The sequence below is a fragment of the Mustelus asterias genome, chromosome 19 (assembly GCF_964213995.1).
Source record: "Mustelus asterias chromosome 19, sMusAst1.hap1.1, whole genome shotgun sequence".
Classification (NCBI taxonomy): domain Eukaryota; kingdom Metazoa; phylum Chordata; class Chondrichthyes; order Carcharhiniformes; family Triakidae; genus Mustelus; species Mustelus asterias.
This window is the reverse complement of record NC_135819.1, coordinates 46462396-46482461: the sequence shown is the minus strand read 5'-3', so window position 1 is coordinate 46482461 and position 20066 is coordinate 46462396. Positions and strand designations below refer to the sequence as shown.

Below are 20066 nucleotides of genomic sequence, written 5' to 3'. Positions count from 1 at the left end.
TACAATGCAGAAGGAAGCCATTTGGCCCATTGAGTCTGCACCGATCACAATCCCACCCAGGCCCTATTCTCATAACCCCACATATTTACCCTGCTAATCCCCTGAAACTAGGGTCAATTTAACATGGCCAATCAACCTAACCTGCACATCTTTGGACTGTGGAAGGAAACCGGAGCACCCGGAGGAAACCCACGCAGACACTGGGAGAATGTGCAAACTCCATACAGGCAGTCACCCAAGGACAGAATTGAACCTGGGTCCCTGGCGCTGTGACGCAGCAGTGCTAATCACTGTGCCACCATGCCGTCCTAAGATGGATTTTAGGTCTGTGGGTTTCAGATCTGTGGTTACCTATTTTCTGTTTCTATTACGATAATTACAATGGCGGGTACAATTTTGTCTTTTAAAAAGTGTTTAGACAGTTTCATGGATAAGATGGGTATAGAGGGGTATGGGCCAAATGTGGGCAATTGGGACTAGCTTAGGGGTTTAAAAAAAAAAGGGCAGCATGGACAAGTTGGGCTGAAGGGCCTGTTTCTATGCTGTCAACCTCTATGTCTCTGACTCTATTTCAGATTTTGAGTGTCCACGGTATTCTGCTTTTCTATTAGTGTCACTTCGAGTACTGGGCTAATGGTAAGATACTTGGTCGTGTGGATGAACAGAGGGATCTGGGTGCCCATGTGCATAGATCCCTGAAAGTTGGCACCCAGGTTGATAGGGTTGTTAAGAAGGCGTACGGTGTGTTAGCTTTTATTGGTAGAGGGATTGAGTTTCGGAGCCAGGAGGTCATGCTGCAACTGTACAAAACTCTGGTGCGGCCGCATTTGGAGTATTGCGCACAGTTCTGGTCGCCGTATTATAGGAAAGATGTGGAAGTGTTGGAAAGGGTGCAGAGGAGATTTACCAGGATGTTGCCTGGTATGGTGGGAAAATCGTATGAGGAAAGGCTGAGGGGCTTGAGGTTGTTTTCATTAGAGAGAAGAAGGTTAAGAGGTGACTTAATAGAGGCATACAAGATGATCAGAGGATTAGATAGGGTGGATAGTGAGAGCCTTTTTCCTCGGATGGTGATGGCTAGCACGAGGGGACATAGTTTTAAATTGAGGGGTGAGAGATATAGGACAGATGTTGGAGGTAGGTTCTTTACTCAGAGAGTAGTAAGGGCGTGGAATGCCCTGCCTGCAGCAGTAGTGGACTCATCAACATTAAGAGCATTCAAATGGTTATTGGATAAACATATGGATGATATTGGAATAGTGTAGATTAGATGGGCTTTAGATTAGTTCCACTGGTCGGCGCAACATCGAGGGCCGAAGGGCCTGTACTGCGCTGTTATGTTCTATGTTCTATGTTCTAGGATGGAATGGCCTGGAGTTGCCATTTTCAATTTAAAATGGCTAAATTTGCAGAGAAGAAGATTTGTGAACAAGATCATTTATAAATGTTGTCAAACTATTTCATTTGAAGTTTGGAAGACTGTACAATTGCAGAAACTGAAAGTTTTACTGAATGACATATTCTGTCTCTTGCAGATACATTGGACTAAATTAAAGACGCACCCAATCTGCCTGGTAAATTTTCATTTTATAATCACTATTAAATGTAAACAAAGCTAATTGTGTCAGGTAGTCTAATTTCTGGCGAGAAGAATTCAAGAAATTGGAATAGGCATGGGAATTTGACCGTTTGAGCCAACTCCATCATTTAATAAGGTTGCGGCTGATCTTCTACCTTCTATTCTTGTACTATCCCCAGGTCCCTTGGTTCTCTTGGTGTTTAAAAGTCTATCATTCTCTGACTAGCTCTCTAATTTGAGATTGTGACCCTTTGCCCTAGAATTCCCAGCCAGGGGAAGCATGCTCTCAGCAGCAACTTTGCCAGGCCCATTAACACTTTTATGTGTTTCAAACACCGCTCAAACTCCAAACTCATTCATTGCAATCTGTCCTCATATGACAGTCCCCTCATTCCAGGAGTCAGTGTGGTGAACCTTTAGAACAAAGAACAATACAGCACAGGAACAGGCCCTTCGGCCCTCCAAGCCCGTGCCGCTCCCTGGTCCAAACTAGACCATTCTTTTGTATCCCTCCATTCCCACTCCGTTCATATGGCTATCTAGATAAGTCTTAAACGTTCCCAGTGTGTCCGCCTCCACCACCTTGCCTGGCAGCGCATTTCAGGCCCCCACCACCCTCTGTGTAAAATATGTCCTTCTGATATCTGTGTTAAACCTTCCCCCCCCCCCCTTCACCTTGAGCCTATGACCCCTCGTGAACGTCACCACCGACCTGGGGAAAAGCTTCCCACCGTTCACCCTATCTATGCCTTTCATAATTTTATACACCTCTATTAAGTCTCCCCTCATCCTCCATCTTTCCAGGGACAACAACCCCAGTTTACCCAATCTCTCCTCATAACTAAGCCCCTCTATACCAGGCAACATCCTGGTAAACCTCCTCTGTACTCTCTCCAAAGCCTCCACGTCCTTCTGGTAGTGTGGCGACCAGAACTGGACGCAGTATTCCAAATGCGGCCGAACCAACGTTCTATACATCTGCAACATCAGACCCCAACTTTTATACTCTATGCCCTGTCCTATAAAGGCAAGCATGCCATGTGCCTTCTTCACCACCTTCTCCACCTGTGACATCACCTTCAAGGATCTGTGGACTTGCACACCCAGGTCCCTCTGCGTATCTACACCCTTTATGGTTCTGCCATTTATCGTATAGCTCCTCCCTACATTATTTCTACCAAAATGCATCACTTCGCATTTATCAGGATTGAACTCCATCTGCCATTTCTTTGCCCAAATTTCCAGCCTATCTATATCCTTCTGTAGCTTCTGACAATGCTCCTCGCTATCTGCAAGTCCTGCCAATTTTGTGTCGTCTGCAAACTTACTGATCACCCCAGTTACACCTTCTTCCAGATCATTTATATAAATCACAAACAGCAGAGGTCCACTCACTTTCCTTATTTTTCTTGAGGTAAGGAGATGAAAACTGTATACAGTGGTGTGGTCTAACCAAAGCCTTATACCACTGCTGCGAGACTTCTTTACTCTTGTACTCCACTTCCTTTATTAATAATGGATTAACATATCATTTTGCTTTCCTAATTCTTTGCTATATTTGTATGCTAATTTTGGTGATTTTTGTTTTACGATGACCCCATGTCCTTGTATCAGCATTTTCTAGTCTCTCTCTTTTTAGAAAATTGGATAACCTCACATTCACCCACATTGTAGTCCATCTACCATGTTCTTGCCTACTCACTTAATCCATCTAAATCCTTTTGCAGCCACTTTGCATTCTATTTACAGTTTACTTTACCACCTAACTTAGATTTGTTACATGCCATCTCTCACCTAAGTCATTGATTTAAATTATAAATAACTGAGTTCCAAGCATGATCTTTGTAGTATCTCACTAGTTGCTGCTTGCAGATCCAAAAATGATCTATTTATTCTTGCTGTGTTTTCTAACCAATCCTCAGTCCGTGCTAATAAAAATGACCCCCAATCCCACAAACCCTAATTTGGCGTAATAACCACTTGTGCTTATTGAATGCTTTTGAAAATCCAAATAGACTACATCTATGGGTTTCCCTTATCTCCCCCCACTAGTTGCAAAAGTTGTAACAGATCTGTCAAGCAAGATGTCACTTTTATAAATCCATATTGACTCTGTCCATTCATATCATGGTTTTCTGAGTGCTCTGTTATCAGGTCCTTAATAACAGATTCTGGCATTTTCCCCTGATATTGATGTCAGGCCGATTATATCTCAGTTTTCCTCACGGCGGTGTTCCCCCCCCCACCACCCGGCACAGGTTGTAGCTTGCCAACCTGAAAATGATCCATTTATTCCTACTGTCTGTAGTCCCATGTTTTCTCTCTCCTTTCTTGAACAGTGAGGTTATGCTTTCTACCCATCAATCCATGGGGGCCATTTAAGAATCTAGGGACTTCTGGATGCTCAACACCAATACATTAGCCATCTCTGCAATCAACTTTTTTACATGTCTATGTAATGAGTTTTAGGGGACTTATTGGCTTTTTTCTTCCAATGCTATTTCTTTACAAAACTTACATCTTTAAGTTTTTCATTTCACAGACCCTCGCTTACCCACTACTTCTTAAATGCTTTTCTCTTCTACCATAAAGACAGATGCAATGTATAAATTGTCACTCGCATTTCCTTACTTCCTCATTATAATTTCCCATGTTGCTAAGGTACCCACATTACACGCTGTGGGTACATTACTCGATTTTCAAGTTTGCTGATGACACCACCATAATGGGTGGGATTTCAAACAATGACGAGATGGAGTACAGGAAAGAGATAGAGAATCTGGTGAACTGGGGCGGTGACAATAATCTCTCTCTCAATGTCAACGAAATGAAGGAGCTAGTCATCGACTTCAGGAAGCATAATGGAGGACATGCCCCTGTTTACATCAATGGAGACAAAGTAGAAATGATCGAGAGCTTCACGTTTTTAGATGTCCAGGTCACCAACAACCTGTCCTGGTCCTTCCATGCCGACGCTATAATTAAGAAAGCCACCGACACCTCTACTTTCTCAGAAAACTAAGGAAATTTGGCATGTCCGCTACAACTCTCACCAATGTTTACAGATGCACCATAGAAAGCACTCTTTCTGATTGTATCACAGCTTGGTATGGCTCTGTTCAAAACTGCAAAAAAACTACAAAGGATTGTGAACGAAGCCCAATCCAAACCAGCCTCCACCCATTGACACTATCTACACTTCCCGCTGCCTCGGAAAAACAACCAGCATGATTAAGGACCCCACACACCCCGTCCATACTCTCTTCCACCTTCCTCCTTTGGGAAAAAGATGCAAAAGTCTGAGGACACGCACCAACCAACTCAAGAACAGCTTCTTCCCTGCTGCCATCAGACTTTTTGAATGGACGTACCTCTCATTAAATTAATCTTTCTCCACACTCTAGCTATGACTGTAACACTAAATTTTGCACTCTCTCCTTTCCTTCTTTATGTACAGTGCTTTGTACAGAGCTTACGAAACAATACATTTCGCTGTATACTAACACGTGATAATTATAAATCAAGTCAAATCAAATGAATCACTTTGCTAATCCCTTCACTTTCCCATATCTATAGAAGCTTTTACAATCAGTTATATGCTCTGTTTTTTCATTCTTTATCAATTTCTTGGCTATCCTTTGCTAAATCTTAAAATCCCCCCAGTCCTCAGACTTGCTATTGTTTTCGGCAACATCTATAAACCTCCTGCTTTTTATGTACGTAGGAACATAGGAATTAGGAGCAGAAGTAGGCAAATTCAGCCCTTTGACCTGCTCTGCCATTCAATCAGATCATGGCTGATCTCTCCATGATCTCAAATCCACCTTCCCACCTGTTCCACATATCCCCTTATATCTTTTTTTAATTAGAAATATATCTATCTCCTTCTTGAAACCATTCAGTGATTCAGACTCCACCGCGCCATGGGGCAACGAGTTCCACAAATTCACCACCCTCTGTGAGAAGTACTTCCGCCTCATTTCAGTTTTAAATCTATTGTCTCTCAACCTATTCTTGTGACCTCTTGTTCTAGATTGCTCCATAAGAGGAAACATTTGGTTCATCTTTACTTTATCAATCTCTTTTTAAAATTTGATATACTTCAACCAGATCCCCCTCTCATCCTTATAAACTCTAGTGAGTATAAGTCCAAACTGTTTAATCTCTCCTCATCTGCACTGTATGGTTCTATGAAGTGTGTTTTTAATCCTCAAGGAAATATATAATCATTGAGAGTTATGAATTTATTCTTTAAATGTTTACCATTGTTTATCTACTATCATATCTTGTAATCTAGTTTCCCATTCTCCCTTCATATCGACATACTTTGCTTTGTTCATGCTTAAGATCCTAGTTTTGAACTTAACTCAATCACTTTCAGACTCGATATAAAATTTATCGTACAATCACTTTTCTGCAGGAACTCCTTAATGACAAATTATTCCACTCTCACTGCACAATACTAGATCTAAAATAGCCTGGCCCGAGTTGGTTCTTTAATATATTGATCTAGTGAACTATCTTGGATGCTTTCCAAGAACTCATTCTCCACGCTATTTCTGTAAATTTGGTTGGCTCAGTTAGATTAAAGTCCCCTTTGATTAATGTATCTTCCATATTGCATCCACCTCTAATTATCTGGTTTATCCTATTCCCAGCACAGCTATTATTGGGAAGAATTTAAACTACTCTAAGCCTTGTTTACTGTCTTGTTATTTCTTAGCTCCATCCAAATTGATTCTACATTTTGATTTTTTAAAGCCAAGATCTACTCTCTCATTCTTTATTCCATCCTTTATTATAAAGATACTCCATAACCATTTTTCTATTCTAAAAGTCCAGTGTCCTGGGATATTCAATTCCAAACTTCAACCCGAGCTCTTCAAGCTCTTAGTAGAGCCTCATTCCTTGTTTTACTGTAATTGGTGGTTGACATAGACCTTAAAACTTCACCTTCTCCTTTCCACCCTCAAGTTCTTCTTTAGCCTTAACGCTGACACTGACCAGCCAACAAAACTAGTGGAGCTCCCATGCAAGACTGTGTGTTCCTCTAACTGGCCATATCACTACCACATTCGTTTACACTTTCTCCCAACTGAATGGCTTCTTAAACCGTGTGCGATGAACTGTTTGTGTAACCACCCTGCGGACCATGCGCGATCCACACCAGCAGTAGCAACCTCACATCTGTTGTCCAAGGGGAATAGCCAAGGCAGCTCCAGCACTGCATGTGAGGTCCCTTTACCTGCCTGACTCAAAGTCACATCCTCCTGTTCCTGACTATTAACCAGACCTGCACTACGATAAATAACTGGAGATGTGTGATTGCCTCCTGAATCAAAGTACCCAGGTACTTCAATAATCCCTCACTGATCCCCTGCAATATCAGCACTTAATAATAATAAAAATAACAATCCTGAATGAACTGAATTTGTGATGTGGAGATGCCAGCGTTGGACTGGGGTAAACACAGTAAGAAGTTTAACAACACCAGGTTAAAGTCCAACAGGTTTATTTGGTAGCAAATGCCACTAGCTTTCGGAGCGCTGCCCCTTCGTCAGGTGGAGTGGAGATCTGTTCACAAACAGGGCACAGAGACACAAAATCAATTTACAGAATAATGATTGGAATGCAGTCTTTACAGATAATCAAGTCTTAAAGGTACAAACAATGTGAGTGGAGAGAGCATTAAGCACAGGTTAAAGAGATGTGTATTGTCTCCAGACAGGACAGCCAGTGAGATTCTGCAAGTCTAGGCAAGCTGAGGGGGTTACAGATAGTGTGACATGAACCCAAGAACCCGGTTGAGGCCGTCCTCATGTGTGCGGAACTTGGCTATCAAGTTCTGCTCAGCGACTCTGCGGTGTCATGTGTTGTGAAGGCCGCCTTGGAGAACGCTTACACGAAGATCAGAGGCCGAATGCCCGTGACCGCTGAAGTGCTCCCCAACAGGAAGAGAACAGTCTTGCCTGTTGCCTGAGACGCTACGACAACGGATGAATGAACACCACTCGACAATCACCAGGCAAGACTGTTCTCTTCCTGTTGGGGAGCACTTCAGCGGTCACGAGCATTCGGCCTCTGATCTTCGTGTAAGCGTTCTCCAAGGCGGCCTTCATGACACACGACAGCGCAGAGTCGCTGAGCAGAAACTGATAGCCAAGTTCCGCACACATGAGGACGGCCTCAACCGGGATCCTGGGTTCATGTCACACTATCTGTAACCCCCACAGCTTGCCTGGACTTGCAGAATCTCACTGGCTGTCCTGTCTGGTGACAATACACATCTCTTTAACCTGTGCTTAATGCTCTCTCCACTCACATTGTTTGTACCTTTAAGACTTGATTATCTGTAAAGACTGCATTCCAATCATTATTCTGTAAATTGAGTTTGTGTCTCTGTATGCCCTGTTTGAGAGCAGATATCCACTCCACCTGACGAAGGGGCAGCGCTCCGAAAGCTAGTGGCATTTGCTACCAAATAAACCTGTTGGACTTTAACCTGGTGTTGTTAAACTTCTTACTGAACTGAATTTCCTCAGGATATAAACACTAATGGTAAATATGGTATGCGGGGTTAAAAAGCTGTGCACAAACTCCCATATATGCAATGTGGTACACCTGCTGCCCTATCTTACCACCCCTATCTTATCTTGTTTTATTTATTTAATTAATTCAAATTTATGTATTTAATCACCTTGGCTTATTTGTTACAGTTTAAATTGAATGTATGCTATCGTAAATGTCTACTTACAAACTTAACCCCACTGCCCCTCCTTGTCCTATGATGTCACTTGGCAATCTGTTTTCTCCTCCTGTGTAATTCACCTCTCTGATGCTGAATCGAGACGTTTCTGTTTAAATTCTTGCACGGTTTTGGTGCCTGTCATTCTTTTGATGGCCTAACATTACAGGAGTTAATAGAAAAAGCCTCCTTATGGGATGTCCAGGTTAATATGTTCATTATTTAGGACAGCAATGACATCTTTATGACCAGGAATAATTAGTGTGATTATCATTCTCAATCTACATGCTTGCAGTTTCCTTTACTGCTTTTTGTTGAATAATTTGTTTGCAAAACTCTTCCTGCATTTTAAGTACATTTATCCAGAGTCCAGTCTGCTCTCTGGGCAATAGACTGAACAGATATATCTATATCTGAGTATTTTTCATGCAGTCAGTGTCTGTATGCAGCAAGACCTACACAATACTCAGGCTTGGGCTGATTAGTGGCAAGAAATCTTTGCACGATACAAGCCCCAGAAAATTATTACCTCCAACAACATCCAAAAAGCTCAACAGCATCCAGGACAAAGCCACCTGCATGACTGATATCTCATTCACCACCTCTGGGGCGGCACAGTGGTTAGCACTGCTGCCTCACAGCGCCAGGGACCCGGGTTCAATTCCTGGCTTGGGTCACTGTGTGGAGTCTGCCCGTTCTCCCTGTGTCTGCGTGGATTTCCTCCAAGTGTTCCGGTTTCCTCCCACAGTCCAAAAACCGTGCTGGTTAGGTGCATTGGCCATGCTAAATTCTCCCTCCGTGCACCCGAACAGGCGCTGGAGCGTGGCGACTGGGGGATTTTCACAGTAATTTCATTGCAGTGTTAATGTAAACCTACTTGTGACACTAATAAACAAACTTACAACTTGAGCATTTATTCCCTCCACCACTGGTGCAAAATGGTTTCAGTGCAAGCCAACTAGGTGTTGCACTGCAGCAAGTCGACAAGGCTTCTGAAACAGCACCTCACAAACTCTTGACTTTCAAGAAGGACAAGGGTAGCAGACCCATGGGAACATTACCCTCCCCAAGTTCCCCTCCAAATTGCACACCAATCCTAACTTGAAAATATATTGCTGAAGGGCGGTTCAGGACCGAGGCTCACCATTCAACATCTTGCTGGTGAATAGGAATGGGTAATAAATGCCGGTCTTGCCAGTGACAGTCAAGTCCCGGGAATGAATAAAGGGATAAAAGAAAATGCCATTGGTTGCTCTTTAGAGGCAAAACAAAATGTTAAAGTTCAAGATATTATAAGCTCACCTTTCAATTCTTTTGCTATTTGTTCTTCTCCCTTATTCACAATTGATGATTCCTTACTTGAATTTTCAGAGTCTGTATATTTACACATCTTTGAAAACGTTTCATGACACCCTTAGAAAATTTGAATCAGATTATTTACCCAATAAAGACTGAAAATTCTTAGCTTTTTTTTGTGTGAAAGATATTTTTAGCAAATTGGAAAAGAGTTGTCAGATATAATCACTAAACAATGGAGTTGTGTAATCTACAAAGATGTTGCTGCTGATGATTATCATTCTGTGCTCTCTGTATGTATTTGCCTCGTGCAGAGTGATTTCTTATAACTATTGTCTCTGCTGCTGACTTTGAAACCATTCAAAAGGCACTCACAACAATGAGAACCTATTATCTTTGAGTAATCTGATGCAGGTTGGCAAAGCATGTCTTTGTCATCTCATGCTTCCAGACTATTCGCTCTACCTCCTTTCTGTATTCACATTTGACCCTTTCTTAAATGAACCCTCAAACACCCTTTTTTTGGTGACTTCTTGCAGCTACTGATCATTATTTAGACAAGCACTTGAAGCGCCAGTGCATTTCAAGGCTTTGGACCAAGTGCAGGGAAATGGGATTTGACTAGATGGGTGCAGATATGATGTGCTGAAGGGCCTCTTTTTGTGCTGCAAAACTCTGACTCTTTAAAAAAAAACTGTCTATTCTAAATCTGTCCTTTACTATACCTCTGAGATATCCAAGTATTGTTTCAAACTTATCTTCTCTATCTTATTAAATTTCTTATATTTCTATGAACTTCCCATGAGTCCTGGACTAATCATTCAGCGACTGTGAATTTCACATCCTGCTGTAACATTAGAGAATTGGAATTCAGTTTATTCAAGCAAAATCTTGAAATAAAATGTGGTTTTAGTAACTGACCATGAGAAACAGTCAGATTGTCATAAAAACCCAACCAGTTCACCATGTCTTTTAGGGAAGGAAATGTCCTGTCCTTATTCATTCTGATCTACATGTGACTGGAGTCCCACAGTGATTGACACTAAACTGCTCTCCTAAGTGACGAGCAAAGCTTCTTTGTGAGCTTCCTCCAATGGCGTGGGTTTGCAATGCTTACTTTGAAAGTTGACTCTGTCTGTGCTCTTCCCATAAGAAAACTCTTTTAAAATACAAAAGATATCAATGGAGGATTCAGTCACCGTAAGTGAAATAGGAAGTACAGAATAAACATAGGTGAACATTGACAGTCAATCTCATTTCATTGTCCATATGGAAATTCATTTTGGGTATATTGCCCCCATGTTAAATTACAAGTAAATAAATTAAAACCGTAAAAGAAAAATAGATCTAACTATGATTAAAATATGTATTAGAACTATTCCATTTTATTAAAATCAGTTAGTAATTCCCACCATGAGTGCATGTCCTTGTCCATATATCAAACTCCTGTTAAGGGCACAAATATGGTCCGGAACTGATTTATCCTGAATCTAAGGTATTGCAGTCTTGTCCTGGCATGATTAGAGATCAATCTGAGTAAATGTCAGATGGAGATATAGAAATCTGAGTTGTGAAGCCATAACCCAGGACACTAGATACATGCTTGAAAAGGGAAGAAATTGCTGTATTTATGGGGAAAAGGGTTGGTGGAGTGGGGCAGATTGATGTAGCTCTTTCAAGTAACCAACATGGGCATGATGGAGCCTGTGTTTTGTCAGCTTCTATGATTCTTCAGTCTTTCCATTCCTTGGATTATGTGTATTCCAATGTTATAGTTCGGATTATTTTCTTTCTTCATTGCTCTCTATTCAATCATTTCATTATTTTTTGGTTCAGTAATAAGTACATCCAAGTAGAAATGGATTTTAAGGTGTTATGGTATATCAGCATAATTGACATATTAAATATCTCTTCCTCTGCCCAAGAACACACTGAATCATATAGACTTGAAGTTTACCCAATCTCATTTGGTGCTGCAGAGACAAATATTTTTGACCTCTGTATCCCTGGGCTTTGAGAAGCAGAAAAATCATTTGGAAGTTCCTGATTGCAATTGCTACTCACTGACCATTGCTTGAGATATGTATATGGAGAAGACATTGAATCTGATGCCTCTTGACTGAGGAGCCTACTGATGCTTGTATTAAGGATCACCCAGGAAGAATGACCACTGAGTGGAAGAATGGGTGAGTTTCCAGATTGCTACAGTTCACTGGGGAACTGTAATCCATTATGAAAGATAATTTCCAGAGCAGGGGTGCAAGAGGAGAAACATTTCTAAAACCGATTCATTTTGAAATTGACTTTGATAGCATGAGATGTCGTAACAACTGATCTGCATATCCAATGTCTTTAGTCTGGAGCTTGTGATTTTTTCTTTCTGTTCTCTTCATCTAGTATCTGGATAAGGTAGAAATGGAGATGAGAACTTGTGAGGAACCTCGGCCTCCTAATGGACCATCTCCTATTGCGACAGCTTCGGGTCAAAGGTGAGTCATGAGGACAAAACCCTAAATCGTTCAGGAAAATTGCTGTAGAAATTCAGCAATAATGAAGTATATTTATTTTGGTTTTATTTGGAAATTTTTGCAGTATCAGATTTATATTTAAAATTAAAATTTGGTGCAAAAGAACATGGCGAATAATTTCATTTGTGTTAAATTGATGATTATAATGTGTTTCAATGCTTTCAAAAAGTGAGGACATGGTTGTTTACTTACAATTGAAGTGTTCCATATGCTGTGAGTATATTTATTCAGTTAATGACTTGTTAATCTTGTTCTTCTCATAGTGAGTATGGCTTTGCTGAAAAAGTTGTAGAAGGAATCTCTCTTTCTGTGAATTCCATCATTATCAAAATCAAAGCAAAAGCTTTCAATGCATCTTTTGAATTGTCCCAGCTACAAATACACAGTGTAAATACAAGCTGGAAGCAAAGTGATTTGCGATTTACCCGAATACAAGATCCTCAACGTGGGGAGGTAAATATCTTTTGGATTATTGCCCTTTGCTGCTTCATTCCATATTTCATTATGTATCTGAAATTTGCTTTTACTTGGCTACAGTGTTTTGTACATGTTTAACATAACTTTCTTGCTTTTGTACTATATGCCCATTTTTAAAGCCCAGGATGCCATATGCTTTATTACCTATTCACTCAATTTGTCCTGGAACCTTCAGTGATTTGTGTACGCACACACCCAGGTCACACCCAACATATCAACAGCATTGCCCTCATCCAAAAACTCAAATTTGGCAACGACTTCCCCCACATTTAAAACACTGATCCATAACTTAAAAGGCTAGTTTAAATGTTGTTTTGATGTTTGCATGATTCATACTGAAGTACATCACATGGATGTTAAAAATGACTATTCTTCATGTGTAATTGTATTTTTCACAAAAGGAGACCAAAACTTGGAATACTGTGTACAGTTTGGTCTCCTTGTTTGTAAAAGGATAGAGTTGGGTTAGAAGCAGTTCAACAAAGGTTCATGCGACTCATTCCTGGGATAAAGGGCTACTCTTATGAAGAAAGGTTAAACAGATCTGGTCTGTACCCATTGGAGTTTAGAACAATCAGTGGTGACCTTATTGAAACATAGAAGATCCTGAGGGGACTTGATAGGGTGGATACTGGGAGCATGTTTCTTCTTGTGGGTAAGACTAGAACTAGGGAACATGCTTTAAAAATGAAAGGTTCCCTTTTAAGACGGAGATGAGGAGAAATCGAGGAGTGTCATTTATCTGGAAATCTCTTCCCCAGAAAGCAGTGTAGGCTGGGTCAATGAATTTATTTTTGGCTAATTTAGATAGATTTTTGATAAACAAGGAAGTAAAGTGTTATGAATATCTATTTGGAAATATAATTAAAATCTCAGCCTCTCTATTGGGTTTCCATTCCGATTCCTAATAAGAGCTGGAAAAAAGTGCCTGTGTGAGCAGTGAGTGATACAAGGATTGAACCATAGAAAGGTTATGCTGTAGAAAGAGGCCATTTAGCCATCGTGGCTGTGCTGGCCAAAAAAGAGAAAATAAAATAGCCGCTTAATCCCACTTTCCAGCATCTGGTTCATAGCCTTGCAGGTTTCAGCACTACATGGGCAGATCCAGGTTCTTTTAAAATGAGTTAAGTGTTTCAGCCTCAACTCATCAATTTAGGCAGTGAATTCCAGACACCCACCAATCTCTGGTTGATGAGGTTTTTCCTTATGTCCCCTCTAACCCTTCTACCAATCACTTTAAATCTGTACCCCATGGTAACTGTCCCTTCAACTAGGGGGGAATAGGTCTCCCTTGTCTACCCTAACAAGGTCCTTCACAATTTTGTATACCTCATTTAGGCCACCCCTCAGCTTCCATCGCTCTAGGGAAAACAATCCAGCCAGTCCAATCTTTCCTTATAGCTGCAATTTTCAAGTCCTGGCATTCTTGTAAATCTCCTCTACACTCTCTCCAGAGCAATTTTTGCAATCCTGTAATGTGGTGACCAGAACTCTACACAGTTCCAGCTGTGACCTAACCAGCATTTTGTACAGCTCCAGCATTACATCCCTGTTTTTGTAGGCAATACTTCATCCAATAAAGGAAAGCATGCAATTTTTTACCACTTCAGGGACCCGTGGACATGTATTCCAGGTTTCTCATTTCCTTCACCCCTCTCAATATCCCCTATCTATTGAGGAAATGGATGTCTAGTGATCAAATTATATGCAAGAACTCACTGCCTGGATCTACACGTAGGAACATCAGAGCAGGACTAAGCCATTTGGTCCTTTGAGCCTTCTCTGCCAAGGGCAAACAGGAAGTTGAGACTACAGTTAGATCAACTATGATTTTATGAATGGTAGTGCACTACAATTCACTGCAAATAGATGTGCCAGGCAGCGCTGGGCTTATTTTCTGTTTTTTCTGCTCTTTCCCAAGAGACAAATAACCTATAATCTTGACCTCTGTGGCATTTTTAGTGTTGTGTCAGAAAACCACTTGTACCAAAATGCTTATTAATGTTTATGTGCCATTCCGAGTTTCTTAGACCAGATATAAGGTCTGATGGTACTGTAATTTTTTTTAAAAAGGCTTGTAGTATTTTAGTTTAACGCCGTAATTCCCAGTTGTATTCCTTGGTTTGACTTAGTTGATGTTTGCTGCTGCTGATTGGCAACTCATTTGTTTCTTGTATGCCCAGGTCCTGACATTTAAGGAGATTACCTGGCAGATGATCCGAATAGAGGCAGATGCTATCCAGAGTGAGGAACATGATATCCTGAGTGCACCAGTGCGGCTCATCACTAACCAGTCCAGAATGAAAGTCAGCTTGAAGCGAAGGGTACAACATTGAATTTTCTTTTTGAGGGGGGGAAAAATAAGGCCGTATCATGACGATGCAATGTTGTACGCATGCAACACCAAAATGGATTAAAGGCTAGAGTGGCTGAAGTGCAAAGTTATTGATTAAGATCGATAGGCAAAGTGAATAAAACTGGCTCAATTTTTCTTGATATGTTTGTTGTCTTTTGCAATATTTGTTTGAGAAGATCATAACATGTAAAAAGACCACAAAAAAAAGTTGTTTGGCTTGCCAAAATGATGAAATGTTTGACTTGCAGCCAGAAGACTTACAGTATTAATCAACATTAGACTTTCATCGTTAGACTTTTAATTCCAGATTTTTATTGAATTCAGGTTTCACTATCTGCCATAGTGGGATTCGAACCTGGTGCCCAGAGCATTACCCTGGGTCTCTGGATTACTAGTTCAGTAACAATATCACTGCGCTACTGCCTTGGTGATACTACCTGCAGTGCTAAGGTTTGATTGGAAAATTCCAAAAAGCAATTAGACTAGTTAACCTTTTTAATGTCATATTGGATATTCCATCATCATGACTGGTGTTTTACTGTGATATTCTTCTCCCTTTGGTATCCTTTAAGTATATAACCAATGTTGAAGATGTACCCATTGTCATGCTTGCCATCATTGTGTCTTTTTAATGCAAAAGTACCCAATGAATGCTTGGCAGACTTTACAGCAGAATAAGTTTGGCAAGTGCAACTGGATGTATTGAGTCTCAGATAAGATTAAAAATAGTTTTTTTTCTTATTTCCTCTTACTTGGACAGTTAAAGGATTGTAACGTGGTGGCATCAAAGTTGGTACTTATATTGGATGATTTGTTGTGGGTTTTGACTGACTCCCAGTTGAAGGCAATGGCACAGTATTCTAAATCTTTGAGTGAGGCCATAGAAAAATCTGCACAGCAAAGGAAGAGTATGGCTTCTGAACCCACCCAGGTCTGTATTTACTATTCCTCTATTTTTGAGTTTTATTTTGTGAATGGCAAATGCAAATCGGAATAATCAATGTATAATTTTAAATTGAATTTATATATATTTCTCTGTTAAAAAAGGTAAAAAGGATTTCAGTTTCATTTAAGTTTTGTTTATGCACCTTGGTGCCCGGGAGTCCGGGTAACAGTTTCAGGTCTTATGGCAATGTTTGTATATGTACCTTTTTAATGAGGTCTTACAATCGCTGAAGTTAGAAATAGGTTAAAATGGGTGGAAAGTTCAGTGATTCTGGGGGAAAAAAAGTAGACAAGCTTCACTGTTGCCTATTGACAGTGATCCAGGAATATGGACAGCAAAGACGGGTATTGAGAGATGGAGTGTTCAGCATGTGTCTCAGAGAGAACATAAGAACATAAGAAATAGGAGCAGGAGTAGGCCATCTGGCCCTTCGAGCCTGCCCCGCCATTCAACAAGATCATGGCTGATCTGAAGCGAATCAGTTCCACTTACCCGCCTGCTCCCCATATCCCCTAATTCCCTTATCGATCAGAAAACGATCTACCCGTGATTTAAACATATTCAACGAGGAAGCCTCCACCACTTCAATGGGCAGAGAATTCTAGAGATTCACTACCCTCTGAGAGAAGTTGTTCCCCCTCAACTCTGTTCTGAACCGCCCCCCCCTTATTTTGAGGCTGTGCCCTCTAGTTCTGGTTTCCCTTCTAAGTGGAAAGAATCTCTCCACCTCTACCCTATCCAGCCCCTTCATTATCTTATATGTCTCTATAAGATCACCCCTCATCCTTCTAAACTCCAACGAGTACAGACCCAATCTGTTTAATCTCTCCTCATAAGCTACACCCCTCATCTCCGGTATCAACCTGGTGAACCTTCTCTGCACTCCCTCCAAGGCCAATATATCCTTTCGCAAATAAGGGGACCAAAACTGCACACAGTACTCCAGTTGCGGCCTCACCAGTGCCTTGTACAGTTGCAGCAAGACCTCCCTGCTTTTATATTCTATCCCCCTCGCGATAAAGGCCAACATTCCATTCGCCGCCTTGATCACCTGCTGCACCTGCAGACTGAGTTTTTGCGATTCGTGCACAAGGACCCCCAGGTCTCTCTGCACAGTCGCACGATGTAATTTTTCTCCATTTAAATAATATTCCAATTTACTATTATTTCTTCCAAAGTGGATAACCTCACATTTGCTAACGTTATATTCCATCTGCCAGATCCTCGCCCACTCGCTCAGCCTATCCAAATCTCTCTGCAGACTTTCCGCGTCCTCCACGCAATTCGCATTCCCACTCACCTTCGTGTCATCAGCAAACTTGAATACCCTAGATTCAGTCCCCTCCTCCAGATCATCTATGTAAATGGTAAACAATTGAGGCCCCAGCACCGATCCCTGCGGCACGCCACTGGTCACCAACTGCCAACCAGAAAAGCACCCATTTATCCCAACTCTCTGCTTCCTGTTAGATAGCCAATCCCCAATCCACGCCAACACCTTACCCCTAACTCCGTGTACTCCAATCTTCTGCAGCAACCTTTTGTGAGGCACCTTATCGAACGCCTTCTGGAAATCTAAAAACACCACATCCACCGGTTCCCCTCTGTCAACCGCACTAGTGACATCTTCATAAAAGTCCAGTAGATTCATCAAACACGACTTTCCCTTCATGAATCCATGCTGCGTCTGCTTGATCGAACCATTCTTGTTCAGGTGCTCTGTTATTTCCTCTTTAATAATGGACTCTAGCATCTTCCCAACTACGGACGTTAAGCTAACCGGCCTGTAGTTACCCGCCTTTTGTCTACTTCCTTTTTTAAACAGCGGTGTAACAGTAGCTGTTTTCCAGTCAGCCGGCACTACCCCAGAGTCCAGCGAATTTTGATAAATTACTACTAACGCATCTGCTATTACCTCAGCCATTTCTTTCAGTACCCTGGGATGCATTCCATCCGGGCCCGGGGACTTGTCTACCTTCAGTCCTATTAGTCTACCAAGCACCACCTCCTTAGTAACAGTAATTGTATTAAGGACCTCCCCTCCCACCAACTCTCGATCTCTAATATTCGGCAAACTATTTGTGTCTTCCACCGTGAAGACCGACACAAAGAACTTATTTAAAGTCTCAGCCATTTCCTCGTTTTCCACTATTAAATCCCCCCTCTCATCTTCCAAGGGTCCAACATTCACTCTAGCCACTCTATTCCTTTTTATATACTTGTAAAAACTTTTACTATCATTTTTTATATTTTGAGCTAGTTTAGTTTCATAATCTATCTTTCCTTTCTTAATCTCTTTCTGAGTCGTCCTTTGTTTTTCTTTAAAGCTTTCCCAATCCACTAATTCTCCACTATCTTTGGCCACTCTGTACGCATCTGATTTTATTTTAATACTCTCCTTTATTTCCTTCGTTATCCACATCCGGTTATCCTTTTTCTTACAGTCCTTCTTTATCACCGGAATATATTTTTGCTGAGTACTTAAAAAAATCTCCTTAAAAATCCTCCACTGTTCCTCAGCTGTCCTACCTACCAGTCTGCTCGCCCAGTCTACATTAGCCAATTCCACCCTCATCCTATCGTACTCCCCTCTGTTCAAGCAGAGGACACTGGTTTGGGACTCTACTTTCTCACCCTCCATCTGTATCAGAAATTCCACCATATTATGATCACTCATCCCAAGAGGATCCTTCACAAGAAGATCCTTAATCCTACCTGTCTCATTGTACAGAACCAGATCCAAGATAGCTCGCTCTCTCGTAGGTTCTGTAACATACTGTTCAATGAAACAATCCCGACAGCATTCCAAGAACTCTTCCTCAAGCCCTCCACGTCCAATTTGAGTCGACCAATCAATATGTAGGTTAAAATCCCCCATGATTATTGCCGTTCCACTTTTGCACGCAGCCATTATTTGCTTGTTTATAGCCCTCCCCACCTCTAAGTTATTATTTGGGGGCCTATAGACCACACCTACCAGTGTCTTTCTCCCTCTACTATTCCTTCTCTCCACCCACAACGATTCCACGTTTTGCTCCTTACAGCCTATGTCGTCTCTCACTACCGTCCTGATATTATCCTTTATTAACAAAGCTACCCCACCTCCTTTTTCAACCTGTCTATCCTTCCTAAATGCCTGATAACCCTGTATATTCAGTTCCCAGTCCCGGTCACCCTGCAACCACGTTTCTGTGATGGACACTAGATCATATTCATTTGTATGGATTTGTGCCATCAACTCATTTACTTTGTTTCGAATGCTTCGTGCATTCAGGCAAAGTGTCTTTACGCCAGCCTTTATCTGGACCCGGTTTGTTGAAGAACTACTAACATCTCCCAAGCCCTCTCCTCCTTTAGCTAGTTGTTTATTCACTATACTCCTGGCATTAGAGTAGACACCTCTCAATCCTATGGTCTGACCTCTCCCCTTCTCTGTTCCCAGTCCACCTGCCCTCTTGCACTGCCTATAACCCTTCTCTGTTTGCGAGCTACCTTCCTCACTCTCAGTCACGTCGCTTTGATCCCCTCCCCCCAACCTATCTAGTTTAAACTCTCCCCAGTAGCCTTAGCCAACCTTCCTGCCAGGATATTGGTCCCCCTGGGATTCAAGTGCCACCCGTTTTTAGTATACAGGTCACACCTGCCCCTAAAGAGGTCCCAATGGTCCAGGAACCTGAAACCCTGCCCCATGCACCATTCCCTCAGCCACACATTCATCCTCCACCTCACTCCATTCCTTTCCTCACCTTCCCGTGGCACAGGCAGCAATCCCGAGATTACTACCTTTGCTTTCCTCCTTCTCAGCTGTCTCCCTAATTCCCTATACTCTTTTTTCATGTTCCCTTCCCCCTTCTTACCCACATCAGCGGTACCAATATGTACCGCTACCTCCGGCTCCTCTCCCTCCCACCTCAGGATTTCTGGGACTTGCCCAGCGACATCCTGGATCCCAGCCCCAGGGAGGCAGACCACCATGCGAGACTCCTGCCTGCCTCCGCAAAATCGCCTGTCCGTCCCCCTGACTGTCGAGTCCCTGATTAATACCGCCTTCCTCCTCCTTTCCTTAGCCCTCTGAGTTACAGGGCCGGACTCCACCCCGGAGACACGGCCACTGCTGCTTCCCCCAGATGGGCTGTCCC

At 41.9% G+C, this 20066-nt stretch overlaps 1 protein-coding gene across 3 annotated transcripts in view; it reads left to right on the top strand.

Moving 5' to 3' along the window:
* The window catches only part of bltp3b (bridge-like lipid transfer protein family member 3B), a 136251-nt gene that overhangs the window by 49072 nt on the left and 67113 nt on the right, over positions 1 to 20066 (top strand). For 2 of the 3 annotated variants that reach the window (XM_078235479.1, XM_078235478.1), the window contains exons 3-7: positions 1536 to 1574; positions 12018 to 12109; positions 12412 to 12601; positions 14809 to 14949; positions 15742 to 15912. In XM_078235479.1, the coding sequence (XP_078091605.1) occupies positions 1536 to 1574; positions 12018 to 12109; positions 12412 to 12601; positions 14809 to 14949; positions 15742 to 15912 (633 nt within the window). Of the gene's footprint in view, positions 1 to 1535; positions 1575 to 11708; positions 11807 to 12017; positions 12110 to 12411; positions 12602 to 14808; positions 14950 to 15741; positions 15913 to 20066 lie in introns of those variants that run through there. The other variant, XM_078235480.1, reaches the window with a different exon arrangement.